The sequence below is a fragment of the Oryzias latipes genome, chromosome 22 (genome assembly GCF_053564925.1).
Source record: "Oryzias latipes strain Hd-rR chromosome 22, Olatipes_Hd-rR_3.1".
Lineage (NCBI taxonomy): Eukaryota > Metazoa > Chordata > Actinopteri > Beloniformes > Adrianichthyidae > Oryzias > Oryzias latipes.
In genome coordinates, this window is record NC_136258.1 from 9,110,318 (window position 1) to 9,132,720 (window position 22,403).

General features: G+C 45.5%; 2 protein-coding genes across 3 annotated transcripts in view; one reads left to right on the forward strand and one right to left on the reverse strand.

The window, feature by feature from the left end:
- The first annotated feature begins 1,041 nt into the window (after positions 1–1,041).
- On the forward strand, positions 1,042–2,183 carry adi1 (acireductone dioxygenase 1). The gene is made up of 4 exons (XM_004082679.5): positions 1,042–1,251; positions 1,362–1,481; positions 1,561–1,740; positions 1,858–2,183. The coding sequence occupies exons 1-4, from the start codon at positions 1,129–1,131 to the stop codon at positions 1,972–1,974; spliced, it is 540 nt and encodes a 179-aa protein (XP_004082727.1). The 5' UTR covers positions 1,042–1,128; the 3' UTR covers positions 1,975–2,183.
- Positions 2,184–2,231: 48 nt separating this feature from the next.
- trappc12 (trafficking protein particle complex subunit 12) overlaps positions 2,232–22,403 on the reverse strand; it is a 33,272-nt gene continuing 13,100 nt past the window's right edge. For both annotated transcript variants that reach the window (XM_023951255.2, XM_020713791.3), the window contains exons 4-12: positions 13,878–13,991; positions 12,642–12,780; positions 9,547–9,659; positions 9,358–9,430; positions 8,506–8,579; positions 5,668–5,766; positions 4,419–4,519; positions 3,810–3,897; positions 2,232–3,554 (exon numbers count right to left, since the gene is read on the reverse strand). In XM_023951255.2, the coding sequence (XP_023807023.1) occupies positions 3,312–3,554; positions 3,810–3,897; positions 4,419–4,519; positions 5,668–5,766; positions 8,506–8,579; positions 9,358–9,430; positions 9,547–9,659; positions 12,642–12,780; positions 13,878–13,991 (1,044 nt within the window). In that variant the 3' untranslated portion in view covers positions 2,232–3,311. The remainder of the gene's footprint in view (positions 3,555–3,809; positions 3,898–4,418; positions 4,520–5,667; positions 5,767–8,505; positions 8,580–9,357; positions 9,431–9,546; positions 9,660–12,641; positions 12,781–13,877; positions 13,992–22,403) is intronic.

Genomic DNA, 22,403 nt, shown 5'->3' on the forward strand with positions numbered 1-22,403 from the left:
AAAGTGCCTAGGATATCACAAGGGTTACACAAAAACTGCAGCCGTTCTCTTTAAACCCAAAATGAAGTCTCAAAAATTCCCTGGAAGGATAAATATCCCTAATTATTTTTAAAACGATTCTTTTACTTTTGGTAAAATAGAAAATTTAATGAATGATGTAATGTAATCTGAATTCAATCTTCTTTAGAGAAGTGTTTAGAAATGTTTTTTTTTATGGGATGTTTGAAAAAGTTCTTTGACAAACAATCTTCGTATGAAGCTGTTTGGTAAATCTGCAATCGTAAGCGTCTGTCCGTCCAAATTAGTTTTCAGTACAATAAACTTGTTGATGAAAGGCATAAAGTTTGATTGGCAGTTTCTTCAGGCCATTTTCATATTTCAGCAGAAAGTTAATTCCACCTACATCCCTTAATATTTAGGGAGGGATACTGAAACTAGAAACCTAAGGGAGCCAGTTCAGCTCGTGCTAGTTTGCGGCGCCTTCTGTCCGTGAACCCAGGGTTCAAATCTGGGCTGCTCCCTGTTCCCCTCTCTGCTTCTGTGCCGGTCCCAAGCCCGGTTAAATTGAGAGAGTTGCGTCAGGAAGGGCAGCCGGCGTAAAACGTGCGACTCATCCTCGAAGGAGAGATTGTTTCGCTGTGGCGACCCCTGATGGGAAAAGCCGAACGAGAAAGAAGAAGACTGAAACCAGAGACCTATTCCGTTCTTTTGCACAGTGTGGAATGTCAATGTTTGTTATTTTGTATATGCAATATTTGTTAATAAAGTTTATTTAAAAAAAATGTAAACCACCCCTCTGAACACAGGAGTCACGGCTCTCCAGTAAAGTAAAATGAGCTACTGTGGTGATAAAACCCAAAACGTCCACGCACGTGGACTCCTGGTGTGAAGAATAAACAAAGAAGAAATATTGAACAAAAACTAAACTATCGTTACCGACATTAAACTGCGAAGGCTAAACAAAAACTAATCTACAAATCTTTCCGTAAACGCAGCGCAATTTGATTGGACTAGACAAACAACGGGGCGGGAGGCTGCGCTGTGAGCGTCAGTGGGACGTGTTGACGTCATCGGCGGAAGTGCTGTCCCAGTCACGCGCTGAACAGAATCCTGGATCGTCCTGCAGTCATGGCTCTGGAGGCCTGGTACATGGACAGCTCTGACGAAGATCAGAGGGAGCCGCACAGGCTCCACCCACATCAGCCCGTCTCCTTAGACCAGCTGAAGGAGCTCGGAGTTTTTCACTGGAGGGTAAAGTCTTCACTCAGCTCATTTCTCTCCTTCATCCACTCTGCACTTTCCCTCTGACGTCAGAAGCGGCACGCGGAATCAACCGTGTCACGTGACTCTTGCCTCTGCAGCTGGATGCTGATCGGTACGACTCCGACCCAGAGCTGAGCAGAATCCGCCAAGAGCGAGGCTACTCCTATATGGACATCATCACGATTCACGAGGACACGTTACCCAACTATGAGGAGAAGGTAGCCACGCCCCCCTCTGTGTATACATCACTCCCTCAGACGTCACGTGTGGAGCTGATCTGTTGCTGTTCTGCCTCAGTTGAGGATGTTCTACGAGGAGCATCTCCACTCGGATGATGAGATCCGCTACATCCTGGATGGACGCGCTTACTTTGACGTGAGGGACAAGGAGGACCGCTGGATCCGGATCTCTATGAGCAAAGGAGACCTGATCACGCTGCCCGCTGGCATCTACCACCGCTTCACCCTGGACCGCACGGTGGGTCTGAAAGTCACCGTGAATCCCGACTTGTCCAAAATTTGTCTCTTTTCTCCTTGTTATTGAACCCCTTTGTTGTTGGCCGTTGAACCAGCGACTCTTGCTCTGTCTCTGCAGAACTACACCAAGGCCATGCGGCTGTTCGTGGGGGAGCCGGTGTGGAAGGCTCACAACAGGCCGGCCGACCACTTCCCCGTCCGCCAGAAGTACGTGTCTTCTCTGCAGGGGTCCTGATGGACGGTCCCCTCCATCAACAGAGAAATCAGCCTCCATGTGCATCACATGGTTGTTCCACATCAGTGCCAGTTCTTCCAACCCGATGATTTAGAGGTCACATTCTGAGAAGACCGACCTTTAGCCCGCCGTTGGACCAGGAACTACAGAAAAGAAAATTAAAATGACAGGGTTTTCCAGGAAATGAAAATAAAGTTGCTGTCATTTTATTTCTCCCAAGTGTTCTTTTTTTTTTAAGGAGGGGTAATTCATTTAAATGATTTGGACAGAACCCTTTTATTGTGTAAAAATGCTGCACAACATTGGAACAGAGCAGGAGGAAGCCGAGAGAACAGAGCCAGAGGTTTGGTGGAGCTTGGTTCATGAAGTGCAGGGGTCTCTGCGGGAGTCCAGCTGTTCTCAGAGGACTGGAGCTCCAGTTTGTTCTCAGACTCCAGTTCGTACGCAGACTCATGAACTGGACCGAGTCTGCACAACCGTCTCCCAACCACAGCCGCTGCTTCTGGGCTGAAAGGATCTGCGTTGAGGTCAGATCTAGGCATTTTAGCTCTATGAAACACCACCTTAGCTGCTCCACTCCACGGCGTCTCACTTCTGACAGACACAGCTTGGAGCTCCAACACCCGCTTTATGCCCGAGTATCCATTAAGCACCTCATGGCTGTGATTCAGTTACTGCTCGTTTCCAGTCTTTAGTGTTCGTTTCCCACACACACAAACAATAATGCTGCTAGCAGTTCCCAGCCCATGAAAGCTCTGGTTTCAGCGAATTCCCTCTTTCAGATCTCAGCGTCTGGATGCAGCGACTCCACGAGACAGGAGGAAACTGCAACCTGAGGTTAAAACAAAGACCTACGGGAAAGGGGATCTTTTTTTTTTTTGAAAAGCTGGGAGTGTAAAACATGAACACGAGCTGCCAGATTAACAGGCTGATGGTCAGTCACATGACCACCACCCTCTCTCCCAGCACATCCATACTGTCTCTGTTGCTTAGCAACAGTCGTAGATCACAACAGTTCATAACCCCGGCAAAGCCGATTTTCACATTTCCATTTCTGCACGAGTGAAACAAAGATGATTTGTTGTGAGCCTCACCTGATAGTGGTTGGTGGTTGTGAGGGTTTGGGTAACGTACAGCTAGTTCATATTTACAAGAAACAACATGTACAACATTTTACACGCATGTGACGTGTGGCTGAGGAATATTTCTGCCCTCAAAATGCCTTTTTTTAAAGTGATAAACCAGAGCTTCAAACTAAAGCAACCCTCTCCCCCTAAAAGAGGCGGAGCTTGCAGCTTCTCGGCGGACCGGCCGTGCGGGTCCCCCCCTCCAGCGTCTCAGGCCAGCTTGAGGCACTGCGTGTTGAAGCTGTCCCCCTCCCTGCAGGCCACGGCTTCCAGCAGAGCCTGCTTCTTCTGAGTGCTGCGGGACGACTCCAGCTCATACATGGTGGTCAGGTTGAAGAGCACGCTTTCATGAAGGTAGGAGGCGGGGTCCTGCTGCACCAGGCCCTCCAGCTGGCCCAAGGACTCCTTCAGCCGGCCCAGGTACAGCAGGCACACGGCTGCGTTATTGTTTGCCTAGACAATGGCAAATAAGGAGCTTCAAGACAAGACATGACTGGATCATAAAGTATTAAACCTATTCAGAAGGTTCGGTTGAGATAGTCATCTCAAAACAGAGCTGGCAAAGATGACAAGTTATGTAACAAGAGCATAAACATGAAAGTTCCTGTCACGGCCCAGAATGCAGCAAACCTGAGTCCTGCTGGTGTGAAAACAAACATTCACCCCCCTCCTGCAAGCAGAACAGCATGACTGAAGGAATGCACTCACCACTGGGTTTGTGGGGTCAATCTTGAGCACTTCCAGGAACGTTGCGTGCGCCTCAGTGTAGTTGTTCTGGCTGAGGTAGACAAACGCCCTGAAAAAACACATTCACCTCCTCAATTCAGATTTCTGAAACACAAATGTTCTGAAAGAACAAGTGGCAGATAAATACCATCAAATCACTGGATTCTTTCTAAGCTTCTTTCCATCCAAAGTTACAGCTTTAGAATAGTGTGGAGTGCTGCCACCTGCTGGCCACTTTGTACACATCAGGATTTTCACTCTAAAGCAGGAAAATGATGGAGCTGAGCTTCAACTATTTTTGTTTGCACTATTTTAGAATTACGCATGACCATCATGCATGGAAGATGTGCCCAGGCCACTGGTTTGCAATGTGACACAGTGTCAAAGTCCATGGCTGAAACCCAATCTGCTGCCTCACTGACTCTTTCCACATCCATATGTTCAGATTTAGTGTATATATATATAATTTTTTTTTCTAAGGTTGTTCATCAAAAGACACAAACATGCAAACCACCCCATCATTGCAAACGGACTAAAATGATGCTAAAACAACGATGCAGCCATGCATCAGCAAAAGCACAGTCTGCGTACCTGTTCATTAACACACATGTGGTGTCAGAGAGGGGTCCACCTTTCTGGCAGCCTTTCTCCACGTCCTGGAAGAACCTCTCCGCCATTTTAACATCTCCAATCTGAAAGAGAGCAAACACACTTGTGGACACCCAAAGCACAGACGTATCTGATCACACCGTGCTGCAGATGCTAAGTCTCTCTGGTTTAGAAGGAGACAGACTCATCATCAGCCCAAACGCAGGCAGGGACTGGCCACCCTGCACGCCACCAGATGAGAGGTCTGCCTACTCCCCAGAGAGTCCCATCTGACCCAACCTCATCAATCAGCCCAGTCAAATCTGACCATAAAGAGGGGCGTCTGGGAGACAGCTTCCTGTAGCTTGTTAGGCGGGTCTCTGAGTGAGTCCTCCATGAGGGTGACAACCAGACCTGTGCCCAAAGGAAGGGACACGTATGTCCCGAGCCACCCCCCGAAGAAACTCCCCCACCAGAATGGCCTGTGGAACGAGCGGTGATTGAATTGAAGTTCTGTCTATTATAGGACAGGATCTTTGTCCTGTGTTCTGTACTGTTAAGAGTCTGAATGATAACCGGAAGTCACCATGGAAACCAGTGACCCAACACAACCTCCTGTTGGCCTTGTGTAAACATGAGCCCACTGACCCTTTCAGGAAATCACGGGGCCCGTCACCGAGGACCAGTCTGCCACGGGACCCTCAGCCAGGGCTGGAGGGCTCCTGGGATCCCTCAAGCTCTCAAACCCCTCCACCACGTGAAGGTGGTGCTTCACATTGTTTGTTCACTTCCTCTGTTGTCGTGTTTTGTATTTTTTTTGTAGTTCTAACTTGTTGATATGATTTAAAAAAACCACAGAGGTAAAAGGTGTGAGGTGGTTTGCCCAGGTGCCTTCCTAGTCAGGCAGTGTCACCATGAGGAGGCACTGCTGTAAGAAGGTTTTTCTCACACCTCAATATCTCCTGATGAGACTAGGAGGCTGGGAAAGAGGAGGGCAGCGCATCCTTGACCCAAACCAGACGGACGGTCCTTATGGGATGGATGTGAGGGCAACAGTTTCCTACCAGTTCAGAGATAACAGCACACAGTTACCAAAATGAAGAGCATGAGGATGATGATGTTGTGGAAGGCCTCTGGTTCCCATCAAACATGATTTTCTTACTCAGATTTTGGAAACCAGGATTTTCACTTTTATGTCTCCCAGGAAAAAAGGACAGTATATGATGAAGCATCCATCTGGTGATGTGCCGACCTGCAGGAAGATGCGCCCGATCCCGCTGAGCAGCTGCACTCTCTGCTGGGGTTCATACTGGACGATGGAGCGATAGGTCTCCACTGCCAGGACGTAGTCCTGAGAACAGGGACAAGCAGGTCAGAAAAACTCCTGAAGAAGAAACGTGGACATAAGCAAGAGTGCTGAGAAGACAAACAGTCAAGTCAGGAGGCAGTGTGCGGGCGAGCTGGTGGAGGCAGGGAGAGAGAGAGAGAGAGCATTCATTAAACATATGGCGGTCTGGCAGAGAAGCCCCTCCCTTCAGAGCAGCCCTGCGCTGATGATAGGTGCACCAAAGGTGAGCAGAGGGTGTTCACACAGGCAGGTGTCCACAAGAAACTGCAGATAAACCAACATTTGGAAACATGTTCATTACTGACACCTAAAAATGACTTCACACCAACATTTGAGTCAGATAAAAGCATCCAGCAGAGCTTTTAACTCCCATTCCACCCACTTCATGGAATAATACGTCCCCAGAGCTGAGCATGTCTTCACTCCTGCGGTGGCCATAGTGGAGAGGTAGAGTGGTCAACCTCTAATCGGAACATCGCAGGTTCGGTTCCCGCCCTGCCCGTCCATGTGTTAAGGCGTCCTTGGACCAAACAATGAACCCCACACTGAAAAAGCTCGGGTTTGTGAGACTCCAACTCTGATCCAACGTTTTGTATTTGTCCACAGTATCCCCCCTCCGTTTTCACGAGGTTTAGGGACCACCCCTGAATATGGAGAAGCCCCCCCCACCCATAGGCCGAAGAATGTCCGTCACTGATCCTTCCTCATCCAAAACCCTTCTGAAACATTTCTGATGCTTGTAAATCATCGGATTGCTCAACATGAAGCGTTTTTTATTTAGATCCATAGACTGTGCGGTAGCGTCCATTTAGAACATTAGGAGTGTCACTGTTGGTGCAGGAACACGTCCTGCTTCTTCCTCCTTCATCAGTTTAGTGCCAGAGCTCGTCTTCCTCCATCATTCATTCAGCTGGATGATATTATTCTCTGTGATTATCTTCCTCAGCGTTTCAGGATATTTTCAGGCCGCTTCTGAGCCAGTGGGCCACAAACCGCGAATATTGTGCGAACACTGTAGTTCCATGAACATCTGGCTCAGAGCCGTACGGCTGCATAGCCCCGCTATCGCTCGCCGTTTTTAGCTACGCTAATGTTAGCTTTCTAATGAACTCCGGCTGTTCTGCAGAAAATATGAAGTAATAAGAACAGATTAGATTTATCTGCTTTTCCAGACGCTCAAAGTTTTTCCAATGTGTCCATCATTCATTCATTCTTGGGGATGGTGACTAGTGATGTACCACAGCTGCCCCGGGGCAGACTGATGGGGGCGGGGCTGCCAGTTCCCGTCTGCGGCCCCTCTGACCATCACATTCATGCACATTCACACACCAGTGGAGCCACGCTGGAGGCAGGGAGGGGGAAGTGTCTTGCCCTGTCTTGGCTGGGGGGAGCGGGGATCGAACCGCCAACCCTTCAAACATTGGACGACCCGCTCTACCGCCTGAGTCACTGCCGTTCAATGTCTCAACCATTGACAGTTTTTTTCTTTATTTTGGCCAAAAACTTTAAAATCATAATTAAAGGACCTCTGGGAATCAGAAAAAATACAGTTTGAGTGTCACGAGCTTAAAGCTAATTCAAACTGAAAGAACAACTTTTGGTTCTTTTTCTCATCATAGGTAATAATGAACTTGATTTATATCTAGTATTTTACTGTATTGGCAACATATTATGATGATATAATTTGAAAACTTCTCAATCTGAGTAGGGAACATGGCTGTGGCGTGATCCTGAATGCTGCAGCGGATACGTCTAAGTATTGTTTGACGTTCTCATTGTTTGTGTTGCGTAGCAACAGCCATTTGTGGGTCCAACAGCAGAACGTCTTGGTCCGGCTAACACCATTAAATACAACATTTCTTGTGGTACATTACAGTAACTAATTACTGCAGAGTTACTGTCTGAAAAGCGTACATTCCTCTCAGCGCTCTTTTTTACCACATCACAGCAGTGAGCTCCGCATGACAGCACAGCGCTGTGGTGGGATTCTGCGTCAAAAACAGTATTTCCATCTTGAACAATATAATCATATAGAACACCACAGGATGTATTTATGTTATTTTGAAATTCAGACTTTGTAGAGGGAATACTAAAGATATTTCTCTCATATTAAGCGTAGTATCTGTATCTGACTCAATGCCACAATTCTATGCGTTTTTACAACAAAATGTATAGAATTTATCTCTAAAAGTTTACTTTTTCACCCTCTGGACTAAACACAGAACTGCTGTGTTTGTTATTTAATCTGGAGGTAAATGTGAGAACATTTAAATTGGTCTTGAAGCTATGTTGTGAATTACGGACATGTTGTCTTCCCTTCTTTAAAGATTTTGGCAGAATGGTGACTTCAAAGCAAAGAGAACATTCAAATTTGTTGATGTAGCTACTTAATCTCTGGAATAACTTGCACATCATTTTATATTGGATGCCGCTTTCCCAACGTCAAATATGAAAGTTCCGTCACTGAAGCCGAGCTGAGTGTAATAACAACCGTCACCAGCAGGTGGCAGTATGTTTCTCTGTGGGTCAGAGCTGAGCCCACACCTCCCCTCCACTCCCACATCCACCGGCTTTCTCTCTTACTGACCAAGAATCCAATTAGTGGTCAGTCTGTGGGGATTTCACTGTGAATCCTCCAACTGCCTGGCATCAGAAATCTCGGAGACTCTGTCTCACGCACACACAAAGGCGACGTGCACACCAGCACACCGTCACACAGAGCTGACAAACACACACTCCTACCTTCATCAGCAGCAGGCAGTTGGCCATGGAGTACATGACCCGGCTGAGACGAGACCTCCACAGCTTTAGAGACGCTAGCAAGACGAAGATAAAAAAAAAGAGACCAAATAAGGGGGTGCCACGACTTTCTATTTTTATTCCAAGTGTTTGTTTCTTGCCCCCCCCCCCCCATACTTCTTTCACGTCCCACTCATTAAAGCCTGCTGTGCACCGGCTTTATTTTAATGAAAAGCAGCAGAACTGCAGCATCCAGAATCTGAATGGCCTGTTACTATTCCCCGCTGCAGATGCAGGGGAGCTGGGGAGAGCGGCTAGTCACTCAGTGGGGCTCTGAAGCGTGATAGCATGGCCCCGTGTTATTGACTTGACTGTCAACTGTGTGGGCAGAGCCAGGAGAGACAAAGGACACAGCCGTTACAGTGATGCTGCATGGGGACAAATGAGCTCCATTTAAAGCCCCTCAGGCACACGCACTCCTAGATGTGCTACCTCGCTAATTCTCTCAGTGTAAACACGTCTATATTTAGTTCCAGTGAAACAAGTTATTAAGCTGATAAATGCATGTTGCAAACATGCTAGGAGCTATATGATGTGTGGATGCAAAGAAAGAAAGAGGAAAGGGATTGTGGGAGTGGCGAGTGTACACCTGCTCATCTCCCTAACGCACTTTTGCAGACATCGCTGGATTGGTGGGATTGATTTCTATTGATCTGACTGGTGTGCAGAGCTGCTAAATCCATTTGATATTCAGTGCGAGTTCCAGGGCAGCGAGGTGCTAAACACTAAGAGCATCACATTGGAGTGAGGCTGGGATGTGCTGCAGTCCTGCAGCAGGTGTGTCTGAGTGCTTACCTTGCCTGTTTTCCTGTGTTAAGGTGACCATGCTGCCGTCTTCAGCCAAGCCCTTTTCCAGGTTATCTAAAATCTGAAGGGGAAGAAGAAGAATCGACAACTGCTTCTCTGCCACTACTGTACTACAACTGCAGCTCCATACGCTTTCTAAAGGATTGAGCATGGTATTATGTTCTGTGCTTTACTAACAGCGAGGCAGATCGTTTCTAGGTGGTGAAGGCGGTCCAGAGCCTCCTGGGGCTTGGCCAGGTACTGGGGGAGCTCAGCGTGCAGCAGCCGCATGGAGAACGGAACCATCGAGCCTGGACAAAAAAAGAAGATGGGTGGATGAAGAAGGGAAGGGGTAAAGGAAGAGAACAGAAGATATAGGGAGGAAAACACAGAGGGATGGAAGTGAGAGACAGAGATGAGAGCATAAACCCATCCACCCACACACAGACTGTACACAGCCCTGCAGGCAGGAACCTACAGATGGCATTGAGCTACGTATGGCTGCTTATTAAAGCCTCTCATCTCTCCCTCTTACTGTGCTGCACCGCTCCATCACTCATCCCTCTGTCTCTGCCTGCCTCCGCATCATTCACACTGTTTTCACACACACTCATTCAGCTAAAGTCTGTGTTCAGGTGAGTCTTCGGGCTTTGATGGCAGTCTTTTTTGATCCCGTCATCTGATCTAAAACCCAGCTCGCTCATCCTTTTGGTTTTTATCACAGTTTCAGCTGTGGTTGAGATTCCAATCTGCCTGCAATCTCTCTCATTCCTCTACAACCCCCCCCCCCCCCCCCCCCCTGCATTTGTGACAGCATCTGGGTTTCAGACCCTCGAGTCGTTCATGCTGACTGGTGAATGGGCTAGCACATTATTCTGTTCATTTTTACTTGTCAAAAACATTTGAGAAAGTTTGTTTCCACAATTCATTAATTCATTCAGCCTATCCATACGATTATGCATTAAAGCACTTGGGCTCCAAAATCATAGTATTTACGGACGATAAGTCCCTCCGGACTATAATCTTCCTTTTGGGAGAAAAGTGGGACGCGTCTGAACGTCACACACGCCCAGCAGATTTACGCCGATTCATGCGTCCTCCATGTTTGTTTTGCATCAGGCGTATCAGCGGCAATTCTTCTTCTTCTTCTTCTATCAGTCGCATATTCTGCTAAGCACATCTACATTGCCCTCTAGCGGTTATTAGTGGGAAAATAATGACTATATGAGCCTAACTATTATTTTAAAATCACAAATAAATTGTGCCTCTGGCCAAACTCTGCAAAAAACAAGGAACCTTAATTTAGCATCAACTTGAAAGCAAAAACATAAGTGATTTTTTTTATGGCTGGAAATAAATTCAGCTGTCAAGGGGCGTTGGTTAGAATCCTAAAATGTTGAAGCAGCTTTTACACAAAGACAAGAACAGCTTCAACTTAAAGCAACACAGAATCCTCACAGAAAAATCATCTAGCAGCATTGGTAGGCTGCAATCAGGGGTGTAACGATGAAATCACTTAATTGATTTCTATTCCAACAATCCAACCAGATCGATCTGTTTGAGGCTAGTTGTTAAACCGAATCCACCTAAACCGTTACAAAGATTGTTGTAAATGAAATAAATCCATTATATCGATCTCCGAAAATACCGTTTTAGATAGAAACGTGGTACGTTTACTTTACAAAATGGATCAGTCCATCATTCCAGTCCAATGTGTGGACAGACTTTGAATAAAGTCATGTGACCATCCAGTGTCTAGAATGTTCTAAGAATGTTCCCTTTGGATTCTTTGGATGTGGAAAAACAACAGTGGGGAACTTTAGGAAACTAACATGTGAATGGATTTGACATTCATTCTAGTTGACTTGTTTGTTTGGCTAAAGATGATCTGGATCCATTTGAGGCCAGTAAATAAAATGAATCCTTATACCACTGGTTGCATTTTAGGAACCAATGTGAAGTTTTATTTAAGACTTACAAAATTTGATCATTGTTTGAAAATCTCCTTCCATTTTGTCCGTACCCGACACGTCCCTGATTTAGCGCCACCTTTGGGGCGTCTGCAGTCTAACAATTGAACACAGCAGAGGCAGAAAGTCTGCTGGAAATGCATATTGGTAAACAGAAACAGCAATTTGTTGGTTGATTACTATTGCTAAGATTTACTGAAACTACCGTTTGTTATACGCTTACCTGCTAAATGAGTGTATTTCTGAGTGACGTTACTGCGCCATTGTTTAACAGTCCATTTTAAACTCAGTTTTTATTTCAAAAGCAAGACAATGAGGGATGAGCAAGCTTTTGCTGAGTTAACCCTTGTGCTATCTTAGATGACCCCACCCTTACATTGACGTGTTCTCCCTACCATGACAAAGGTGGATAAAGGTGGAAAGATTTCATGTAATCCATGGACACCAGTGAAGATCACAAATCATTTGAGAAAAAAGGTTCAGAGCACTGTCTAGTAGTGGGTCTAGATGACCCAACTCCCAATGGTAAAGGGCCTTAGATAGCACAAGGGTTACTCTCAATTCTTGGTGATGACACAGGTATAAGCCTTCTTTTATCGCGTTAACAGAGGGTTGTTGGGGATAAAAAAACAGCCTACACATGCATCAGACAATACAAACGTTGGACTTCTGATCCTATACTACACAACTTAGCAGTTTGTCTCTGGGGAATCAGTGGGCATAAAGGGTTTAATATTGAGCAATGGAAAGTCAATGGGTGCGCTTGTCAGAAGGCTGTGCGATGTCGTTTTGAGCGCTGCTCTTTTTTAAGAACAAGTGTGTGTGTGCAGCTGTATCTCTGATACTGCCTTCATTGTGGTAGCCAGAGGGTGAAGCAGATCCAAAGTAATGGGAATACATTAGAGAGCGATTCATGCAGTGTAAAAAGAGGAAAAACAAAACCAGAGAACTGCTGGAGACAAGTAGAGTTGTTGAAGTTTGTCAATGATACAGTCTGATGTGAAGCTCCTGGCAGAAACTTTCCTGTGAATATTTAATTAGAAAGTTGTGGTGCAGTGTTAATAATGCGGGTATGAGGCTAAATTCTCCTAGAGAGCAGAACAATAGTGCTGCAATTACTTCATGACACTTTTTCAGCAAACATTTGAATTTAGCAGGTTTTAGACAAATGGAACATGAAAGGAGACGAGAGTTAAAGTCTGAGTGTAGAACTGAGGAGCGTAACCTTTGAAATCTCACTGTCTTTAACCTAATTTGAAAGTCATTCCTTCATATATAATTTCACTCATCAGATGGGGGAAGGTTCGACGTTTTTACACATACCTCTCTTCCCGGGGTAAACAGCTGGGTAGTATTCGTAATACAGGTCTGGCTGATCCAGGTTGCCAAAGGGTTCAAACTCTAGCTCAGCATTTTGGAAAAGGTTCAGCTTGGTGAACAGAGCCAGGCGTACAAACCAGAGCTGGAACACACAGAAAATCATTCTAAACTGTTGGTAAAACCATTTTCCAGCCGGTGTTATCAGGCAGACAGCACCACTGTGGCATTTTCCATACAAACATTTCACATAGAAATGGGTTAAAGAGGTTCATATATCTGCGTTCTCTCTGAAACGTCCTGAATGTTTCAATGCATCATTATTTAAAGGGTCTATATCATGCAAAGTCAACTTTTATGAGCTTTTAAGTGATTTATAATGTTTATTCCTCATGAAAAACAACCCCAAAGTGGTACTTTGATCCATTCACTCATTTCTAAGTATTCCACTAAAAACCTGCTCTCTGAGGACCAGCCCCTCCCAATCCACAAAAATGAGCGGGTTCATTGTCACATTGTGACATCACAAAGTGAGAACCCGCCCCTTCCAGGAAGAGAATTTTCTGCAATCCCCTCCCCCAGTCTAACACACACGCCCACTTCCTCCGTGGAGCTAGTGATCGGCTAAATGCTTCCATTTATGAACAATATGAACATCCATCTTTGGAAATGTTCAGATGTGTTGTTTTCATGGGAGAAACTCAGACACTATGCTGAGGCCAACTCTAGGATGATGTCACGAAATGGGCGGCACCCACAAGGAGAGAAAGGCGGAGCCTCAGAGATCCAGTCGTCTTAGTTCCAGGTAGGAAAATGAGCAAAAATAACTCATATTTCACAAAAGAATGGTTCTTTAGTGGGTCAAAGGTCATATATGATCATAAATGTGGATTTAGTTTACTCTAAAAGACTTAAGAAAAGCAGGATATAGACCCTTTAAAGTAATCAGTAGAAAGTAGCATTCAAATTCAGTCAAAAATTCTAGACATGTCTCTAAATCAGACAGGCATCTTCTAAAATAGTTTAACTATTCAGGTGTGGTAGCTAACAACATTTTGTTCCAGGAATGCTCTTAGGTCTACTGCTGGACGGGTTCTATTTCCTACTAAGAAGTAATCGCATTACTAGGCAGCACAACATGCGCCTTGGCTTCATTCATCTCTCCTGCCCACAGAAACACAGCACTCGAGTGGCGGGAAGACAGCGAGATGGATGGCTGCAGAGAAACTGCTGGCATCCTACCTGCAGAGAGTCGGTGGTGTGAGACGCCGCTTGGCCGGCCTTGCCGTATCCTTGACCATGAGCTGTCAGCAGCCGTCCCGTCAGATCCACTGCTGCTCGCCAGTTCTTGCTGCTCTGCAGGGGGCAAATGCATTGCATGTTTGAGACCTGCTGACCGGTGGAACAACAGCAACACATTTTTTAGAGCGCTTAAATGCACGGATACCTTGTTTTCCTGTCATCAGGGCACTTTTCATTTCATGTCTTCATTCTTTTCAACACTGATTGACCCAAAAACAAAGTTTCTAAGACTAGCGTGACCGGGGGACATAAAACTAAGGTTAAAGCAACAGAAAAAGAGTTATTCAAAACTAAAGCAGAAAATGGATTTGCTCATCTCCACTGCAAAATCCACAACGAAGGGGAAAACGTCTGTATGCACTCCAGATAAAGAAAAAAGTGGTGCTGATTGCTGAACAATCTGTTAAAAAATGACAGCAATGAAGGTCAGCGCTTGGGTTCAGCGGCTCTTCTGAAAACCGTCATCAGTTAGAAACCTGAGTTAGAAACAGAGAACACAGACAAACACGATTCAGAGAGTTGTGTGCGTTCTCTAGAACCACCTCTCCTGTGAGCTGATTATAAATGGTGCTGCTGGAGTTCGGACGAGTCAGCACAGACTTGGAGATCCCTAAAGGCATCGCCACTGTAACTGAAGAGAGTGATGGGGAACAGTGAAAAACTTCCATCATGAAACCTATATATAACCTGTAAAACCCCAACTGATGACATATCATCTCAGTGATTTGTTCAAAGCTGGACTTGGTAGAGATCCTAACGGTGAACGTCAGTAAACAGAATGATCAAACTGTGGTCCAACCACGACGGCCATCAATGGAGGCATACGTGGACTTTGTTAGCTACCTACAGATTCAAATGATAATCAGAGGGACACATCGTCTCAGCTCCATAATTTATGGAGCAACCTGGCAACTAATCATCTAAAAAATGAAGAGGATTTCGATATATTCCTGTAATCCCCTGATTCATCTTTAATCTCCAAAAATACTTCACCTCTTGGAAAACCTGGAGCTCATGCAGTATTTGAGTTGTGAGACAAAACTGGCCTTCTTCCAGGTTGTTAGGATTTGAAAACTGCAAACAAATGAAAAAGATGTGTACAAGCCACAACAGCAGAAAGTATCCAAACTCACAAACAGACACAAAACCAGATATTAGCAGCATCTGCTTTCACCAGAGGCGGCACAATCAACGCGGGTGGCGGTGTGGTGGAGAGGAGGGCGTGGAGTCACCTCACCCTGTCAACACACGCGACAAGGTCGGCTCACCGACTGGGTCCTCAGCACTGCGCCATTCATCACAGCCATGTAAGCTAATTAGAAGGGAAGGGGACGCCAAATTCGTCGCCAGCAATTTTTATCCCAAAAACTCATCACAGTTTTCTCTAATCGTTCTCCATTTTAGCCGCCTTCTACTCATTCATCCTTCTGGCAATCTCTTCCACCGTTTTCATGCACGTCTCCTGAACTTTGTTGTTTCGCAATCTTAATTTTATTCCCTCCTTTTTTCCGATTTCATCTTCTCCCTCCACTTCATCAGACTGGAACCCCCCTTCCCTTTATGCCGTCGATGTCTGCTCATTTGATCCTTCGTTCTCATCCAAACCTCCTTCATCCTTCTCTCCTGCCGGTACTTGCACTGCCTCTGAATCTTCATTAGGGGGGGAAATGAAGCTGAAAACGAGGAGGCAGCCTGGACAGCCAAAAGCAGCTGCAGTCACTCACACGCACACACTTCCCGCAGTAAGCCCCAATCCCCTGCCACACAGCACAAGGCAAGGCAGGTGTGTGAGTGAGGGTCTCCCAGTGGCTCTGGTGGACTGGAATGGGTCAGAAAAGCAGCCTTCTTCAAAATACCTGCAGAGCTGAGACACGACACCAAAGAGATTTCTGCAGAGAGGAGGCTAGAGTACAGCCGTCTAGGTTCCCCAGTGACAAACACATTAAAAAAAGAAAAAGTTTGAAACCAAAAGAACGGAGGACAAAGCAAACCTTAAAGCTAGAGATGAGGAGAAGAGTTGAGAGGAAATCAGAGGGGAACACCAAGAAGTCAAAGAAAAAACCCAAAAATCTGAAGTTTTATGGCCCAAATAGCCTTTCTGCCTCAGAAAACACAGTATAACATTTTCCAATATCATATGATCCTCAGTGCTTAAGCAAACAGAGTCCACACTGGTGGCAGAAGGCTGCTTCTTTTCTAAGCTAAGGTGGCGTCATTTACCTCACTGAGTGAGAAAATAAGGTCTAACCCCACTGATGACAGAAGAATCCCAAATAAAACCCAACCAAAATGCTAATCTGACATCCAGAATGTTTTGACTGCAGGTTTTCAATGTCACTAAGTCTATTCTGTGAGGTCAAACTTATTGAAACAAAGGAGGAAGTGACCATGCCGACCTTTCCTTGGAAAAGAGACGGTAAAACTGATGACATTTAAACCTTTAACAGAGCTGGTTCACGTCTGCACTGATGACTTAACCAGATAGGATCAAACTAACTAGTACCAAACTTCTCATTACGCATCCGCTGTCTTTAAACTGGCTTCCTGTTCAGGGGTTGGACGTCTGCACATTGATTATGTAAACACAAACCTGCAGTTGTTTTCTCTGGAGTCTGCTTTGACCTCATTTAGAAACTGAGCATATATTTCACTTCAATTAAGATTTTAGTATGTAGAACATTTTTACATGTCTTAAACAGCATGTGTAGCACACCACACTCTGCAGATTTTGGAAACTAAATCTGTATTTTGGGTGAAGGTCAGGCTTTAGCGAAGGAACTCTGCTCATACATCAGTCAGCGCCATCCTCCAATAAATGCACCCATTTATTGGAGGATGGCGCTGCAGCAAGATATACTGTATGTTTTCCTGCAACATTGCAGTATTCTTTCACTGCAAACTAGTCTCCTGCAAAATTAAATAAATAAATAAACAAAACAATGTGGTTGAGCAGACTGTGAAAATCCCTGCTGGCGGAGAACGCTCACAGACGAATGGATCAGAGGCTCCGGTAACAACCAATAGCAGAGTACGGACTGTTCAGGATGACAGACAGGAGGACGTATTTGGTTTTATGCCACATATTAATTATCCACAAGCTTCAAATGAGTGGAAGCTGACTCATTTGTTTCAAGCAGAAGCTGATGCTGAAACAGAAACACAGACAGGAAACTGCATCCGCTCTTTAGACCGATTCTCCAACCAACCGAGCTATGGTGGAAATCTGCTGGGATGTGGTCTATAATCTAGCCACAGGGGTTGCAATCTAGCCACAGGGGTTGCAAGCCAGTAACTTCTGTGCCGGTCCCAAGCCCGGATAAATAGAGAGGGTTGCGTCAGGAAGGGCATCCGGCGTAAAAATTGCCAAAATAACCATGCGAATCATCCACAACACTTTAGACATACCGGATCGGTCGAGGCCCGGGTTAACAACGACCGCCACCGATGCTGTTAACCTACAGGGTGTCGGTGGAAATTTGACTACTGTTGGTGGAAGAAAGAGGGGAGGCAGAAGGGTCCGTGGCCAGAGAGAGAAGGGAAAAGGCAGGAACATAGGTTTGAGAATAGGGACTCTTAACGTTGGCACAATGACAGGGAAAGGCAGAGAGCTGGCAGACATGATGGAGAGAAGGAAGGTAGATGTACTGTGTGTGCAGGAGACAAGGTGGAAGGGCAGCAAGGCACGTAGTATTGGAGGAGGATACAAACTGTTCTATCATGGTGTTGATAGGAAGAGAAACGGCGTAGGAGTGATTCTGAAGGGGGAGTTTGTAAACAGCGTTCTAGAGGTGAAAAGAGTCTCAGACAGGATGATGAGCCTAAAGTTAGAAATTGAAGGGGTGATGGTGAATGTAGTCAGTGGGTATGCGCCACAGGTTGGCTGTGAGTTAGAAGTGAAGGAGAGATTCTGGAGTGAGTTGGATGAGGTCATAGAGAGTTTTCCCAGAGGAGAGAGAGTTGTTATTGGAGCAGACTTTAATGGGCATGTTGGTGAGGGCAACAGAGGTGATGAGGAGGTGATGGGCAGGTTTGGTGTGAAGGAAAGGAATCTGGAGGGACAGATGGTGGTGGACTTTGCGAAGAGGATGGAAATGGCTGTAGTCAACACTTACTTCCAGAAGAGAGAGGAACATAGAGTGACATACAGAAGTGGAGGTAGGAGTACTCAGGTGGACTACATCCTATGTAGACTAGGTCATTTGAGAGAGGTTAATGACTGCAAAGTGGTGGTAGGAGAGAGTGTAGCCAGACAGCACCGCATGGTGGTGTGTAAAATGACTCTGGAGGTCAGGAAGAAGAAGAGAGGGAAAACAGAAAAGAAGACCAAGTGGTGGAAGCTACAGAATGAAGAAACTTGTGAGGAATTTAGGCAGAAGTTGAGGCAGGTCCTGGGTGGTCAGGATGAGCTTCCAGAGGACTGGGAAACTACAGCAGAGATTATCAGGGAAACAGGTAGGAAGGTGCTAGGTGTGTCATCTGGAAAGAGGAAAGACGGTAAAGAGACTTGGTGGAATGAGGAAGTACAGGAATGCGTCCAGAGGAAGAGGTTGGCTAAAAGGAAGTGGGATGTAGAAAGGACTGAGGAAGGTAGACAGGAGTACAAGGAAGCGCAGCGTAGAGTGAAGAGAGAGGTGGCAAAGGCCAAACAGAAAGCTTACGATGAGCTATATGACAGGTTAGACACAAAGGAAGGAGAGAAGGACTTGTACAGGCTAGCCAGACAGAGAGACAGAGATGGGAAGGACGTGCAACAGATAAGGGTGATTAAGGACAGAGATGGAAAGGTGCTAACAACCCAGGAGAGTGTACAGAAAAGATGGAAGGAGTATTTTGAGGAGCTGATGAACGAGGAAAATGACAGGGAAAGAAGGGAGGAAGATGTGGTTGTTGTGGAGCAGGAAGTAGCAGAGATTGGAAAGGATGAGGTTAGGAAGGCTCTGAAAAGGATGAAGAGCGGAAAGGCCGTTGGTCCTGATGACGTACCTGTGGAGGTATGGAAGTGCCTAGGAGAGACAGCAGTGGAATTTCTAACAAGGTTGTTCAATAGGATTTTAGAGAGTGAGAAGATGCCTGAGGAATGGAGGAGAAGCGTTCTGGTCCCGATCTTTAAGAACAAGGGTGACACGCAGAACTGCAGCAACTATAGAGGAATAAAGTTGATGAGGCACACAATGACGCTGTGGGAAAGAGTAGTGGAAGCCAGGCTTAGGAAGAAGGTGGAGATTTGTGAGCAGCAGTATGGTTTCATGCCCCGTAAGAGCACCACTGATGCCATTTTTGCTTTGAGAATGTTGATGGAAAAGTACAGAGAAGGTCAGAAGGAGCTGCATTGTGTGTTCGTAGATTTAGAGAAGGCGTATGACAGGGTGCCGAGGGAGGAGCTGTGGTACTGTATGAGGTCGTCTGGAGTGGCAGAGAAGTATGTCAGAGTAGTTCAGGACATGTATGAGAGAAGTATGACGGTGGTGAGATGAGCTGTAGGTCAGACAGAGGAGTTCAAGGTGGAGGTGGGACTACACCAAGGATCAGCTTTGAGTCCTTTTTTGTTTGCTATGCTGATGGACAGGCTGACAGACGAGGTAAGACAGGAATCTCCCTGGACAATGATGTTTGCGGATGACATTGTAATTTGCAGTGAGAGTAGAGAGCAGGTGGAGGAACAGCTAGAGAGGTGGAGGTTTGCTCTGGAAAGAAGAGGTATGAAGGTCAGTCGTAGTAAGACAGAATACATGTGTCTGAACGAGAGGGATCAAGGTAGAAGCGTTAAGTTACAGGGGACTGAGGTGAAGAAGGTGCAGGAGTTTAAGTACTTGGGGTCAACAGTTCAGTGTGATGGGGAGTGTGGAAAAGAGGTGAAGAGGCGAGTGCAGGCAGGTTGGAGCGGTTGGAGGAAAGTGTCAGGAGTGTTGTGTGACAGAAAAGTGCCAGCAAGACTCAAAGGAAAGGTGTACAAGACAGTGGTGAGACCAGCTCTGCTCTATGGGTTAGAGACGGTAGCAGTGAGACAGAGACAAGAGGCTGAGATGGAGGTAGCGGAGATGAAGATGTTGAGGTTCTCCTTAGGAGTGACCAGGTTAGACAGGATAAGGAACGAGTACATCAGAGGGACGGCTCATGTTGCCTGTGTTAGCGACAAAGTCAGAGAAGCCAGACTGAGATGGTTTGGACATGTTCAGAGGAGGGATAGTGGATATATTGGTAGAAGGATGTTGGAGATGGAGCTGCCTGGCAGGAGGGCAAGAGGACGGCCAAAAAGGAGATATATGGATGTCTTAACAGAGGACATGAAGTTGGCTAATGTTAGGGTAGAAGATGTCCATGATAGAGTGAGGTGGAAAAGGATGATTCGCTGTGGCGACCCCTGATGGGAAAAGCCGAAAAAGAAAGAAGACTAAGTCAAACTTTGGATTTGTAGACCCAAACACCTTTTTTTTCCTTTGTCCTGTCCAACAGCTGAGCAGGCAGATGAGAGCTGAAGGCCTCTTGAAACATTCAACGGTTATGAATCTTCTGATTCAGAAGGTGTACATTTGTATAAACCCCTTTTGTAATTTAGGCAAAACTTTATTTATTTTAATTATATTTGTAACAATTTTTTGCTGGATCAGATGAAAAAGAAGAGAAGGGATGTTGCAGGGGGAAGGATTATTGTGTGTGTGTGTGTGTGGGGGGGGGGGGGGGGGGTAAAACAAGTTGCTGGAAGTTTATAATCGTTACTTCAGGTGTAAATATACAAAAATCTAAAAGGGGCGGGGCCTGTTCACACACACTCAAATGTTACAAACATACCAGTTGGCTCCAAAAATCTTCACTCATAAACATGTCAAGAGGTACACATTAGAGTTCACACACGCATCCTTAAGCATTCAGACCAACTATTAGTTCAAAGGTGAGCTAACACCTGTGACAAAACAATGTTGATTTACAAACAGATTGTCTGAAGTGAATGAAATGTGGAGTTCAGTTTAGAGGCCTTGTGGCAGATGAGTGGTCTTAGAAGAAGAAAGAAACTCAGCATAAACAGGAATTAAGTAAGGAAGTAAAACTAGAACCATTTGATATTCCAGCTCTAAAAGGTACTCAAAAAACATTGTACTGTATTCTTATCAACCAGTTTGACCTGCCTGACATCTCTCACACAGAAATTCTCTTTTTTTTAAAGCTAAAGAATCCTCACAATTTTCATCATAAAAAAAAGATAATTTGATTTTAAGTTGAAATTGTCACAGGGTTTATAATGTCCTTAATTTAGCTCATTTGGAAATTCAGCTTGTATATTAAACGGGGAGTTAAAAAAAAACATCACAGCTTCATGACCAAATGAACGCCCACTTGTTCTCTCACAAGGCTCAAGGTCCGCAGGCAACTTCAACTTGAAAGGGCTTTTCACAACAGCTCTGGTTTACATGGCGAGCTGGAGTGTTACTTCAATTAGACTCCTGAAGTTTGGATTTCACAGAGGGTGTGGGGAAACAGTGGAAAAGCATGGCAAACATGCGCATCAACTTTACTTTGATGACCTTCTTCTCTGGTAGGCAGCTATGTGCTAAAATACACCAGGCCTTATGACTATATGGACATGTAGTTCACTGTTTACCCATTTAAGGCTTTGCATTTGCTGTTCATGTAAAAAGGTGACACATTTCTCAAAGGTAATGTTTCAAACGCTTACTAAAGTATCACACAGCTACATATAAATGTTGTTTTGTGATATCACATCTTTGCCAGAAAACCTCTCAGGGATGGTCTCCCTAATTGCGGTGCTCCTTTGGGTGACACCAACCACTGGTTTTGTGCATGTTAACAATAAATTGTCAATAAATTGCCGTGTTACTGCCGCATCACAGGCACTGTTTGAAATAGAGCTGTGACGGGGTGGGAATTTTGACCGCGGTGATGAAGCAGCAGGAGTTGTGGAGTTGCGGTTTACAACCCCCCCCACGCACACACACAAAATCCCCCGGCGGCCACTTAGCAAATGAATACCGTTACAAGTAATAATTACAACGCAGTATTCTTTTTTAACAAACAACATTATAAAGTAATTAACTAATGAACTAACTATATAGGTGTTGTAGGATGACTATATGTGTCAGCGCGCTGCGTGTGTAAGAGGAAGGAGCGCGTGCAGAACAAGAGTGAGTGAGAGAGAAGAGTGAGTGAGAGCGCTCACAAGTGTTGGGGGTGCGCGCGTGTTCATTTTTGGTGTTAGGAGTGAAGGAGATCAGTTATAAAAGTTTTCCGCCAGAAGAACGGTGATTGTTTCTTTATTAATCCGCTCTGGAGTAAATGGCGTATACTTGTAGTTGAGTAGAGCTGTGACGGTGTGGGATTTTGATCACCGCTGTGATAAAGCAGCAAGAGACTCTTGCAACCCGACCCCTGAACACACACAAAATCCCACGGCGGACAGCCACATCGCAAACTCAAGAATGCACACAGCTTGTAATGGATATGAATACAATG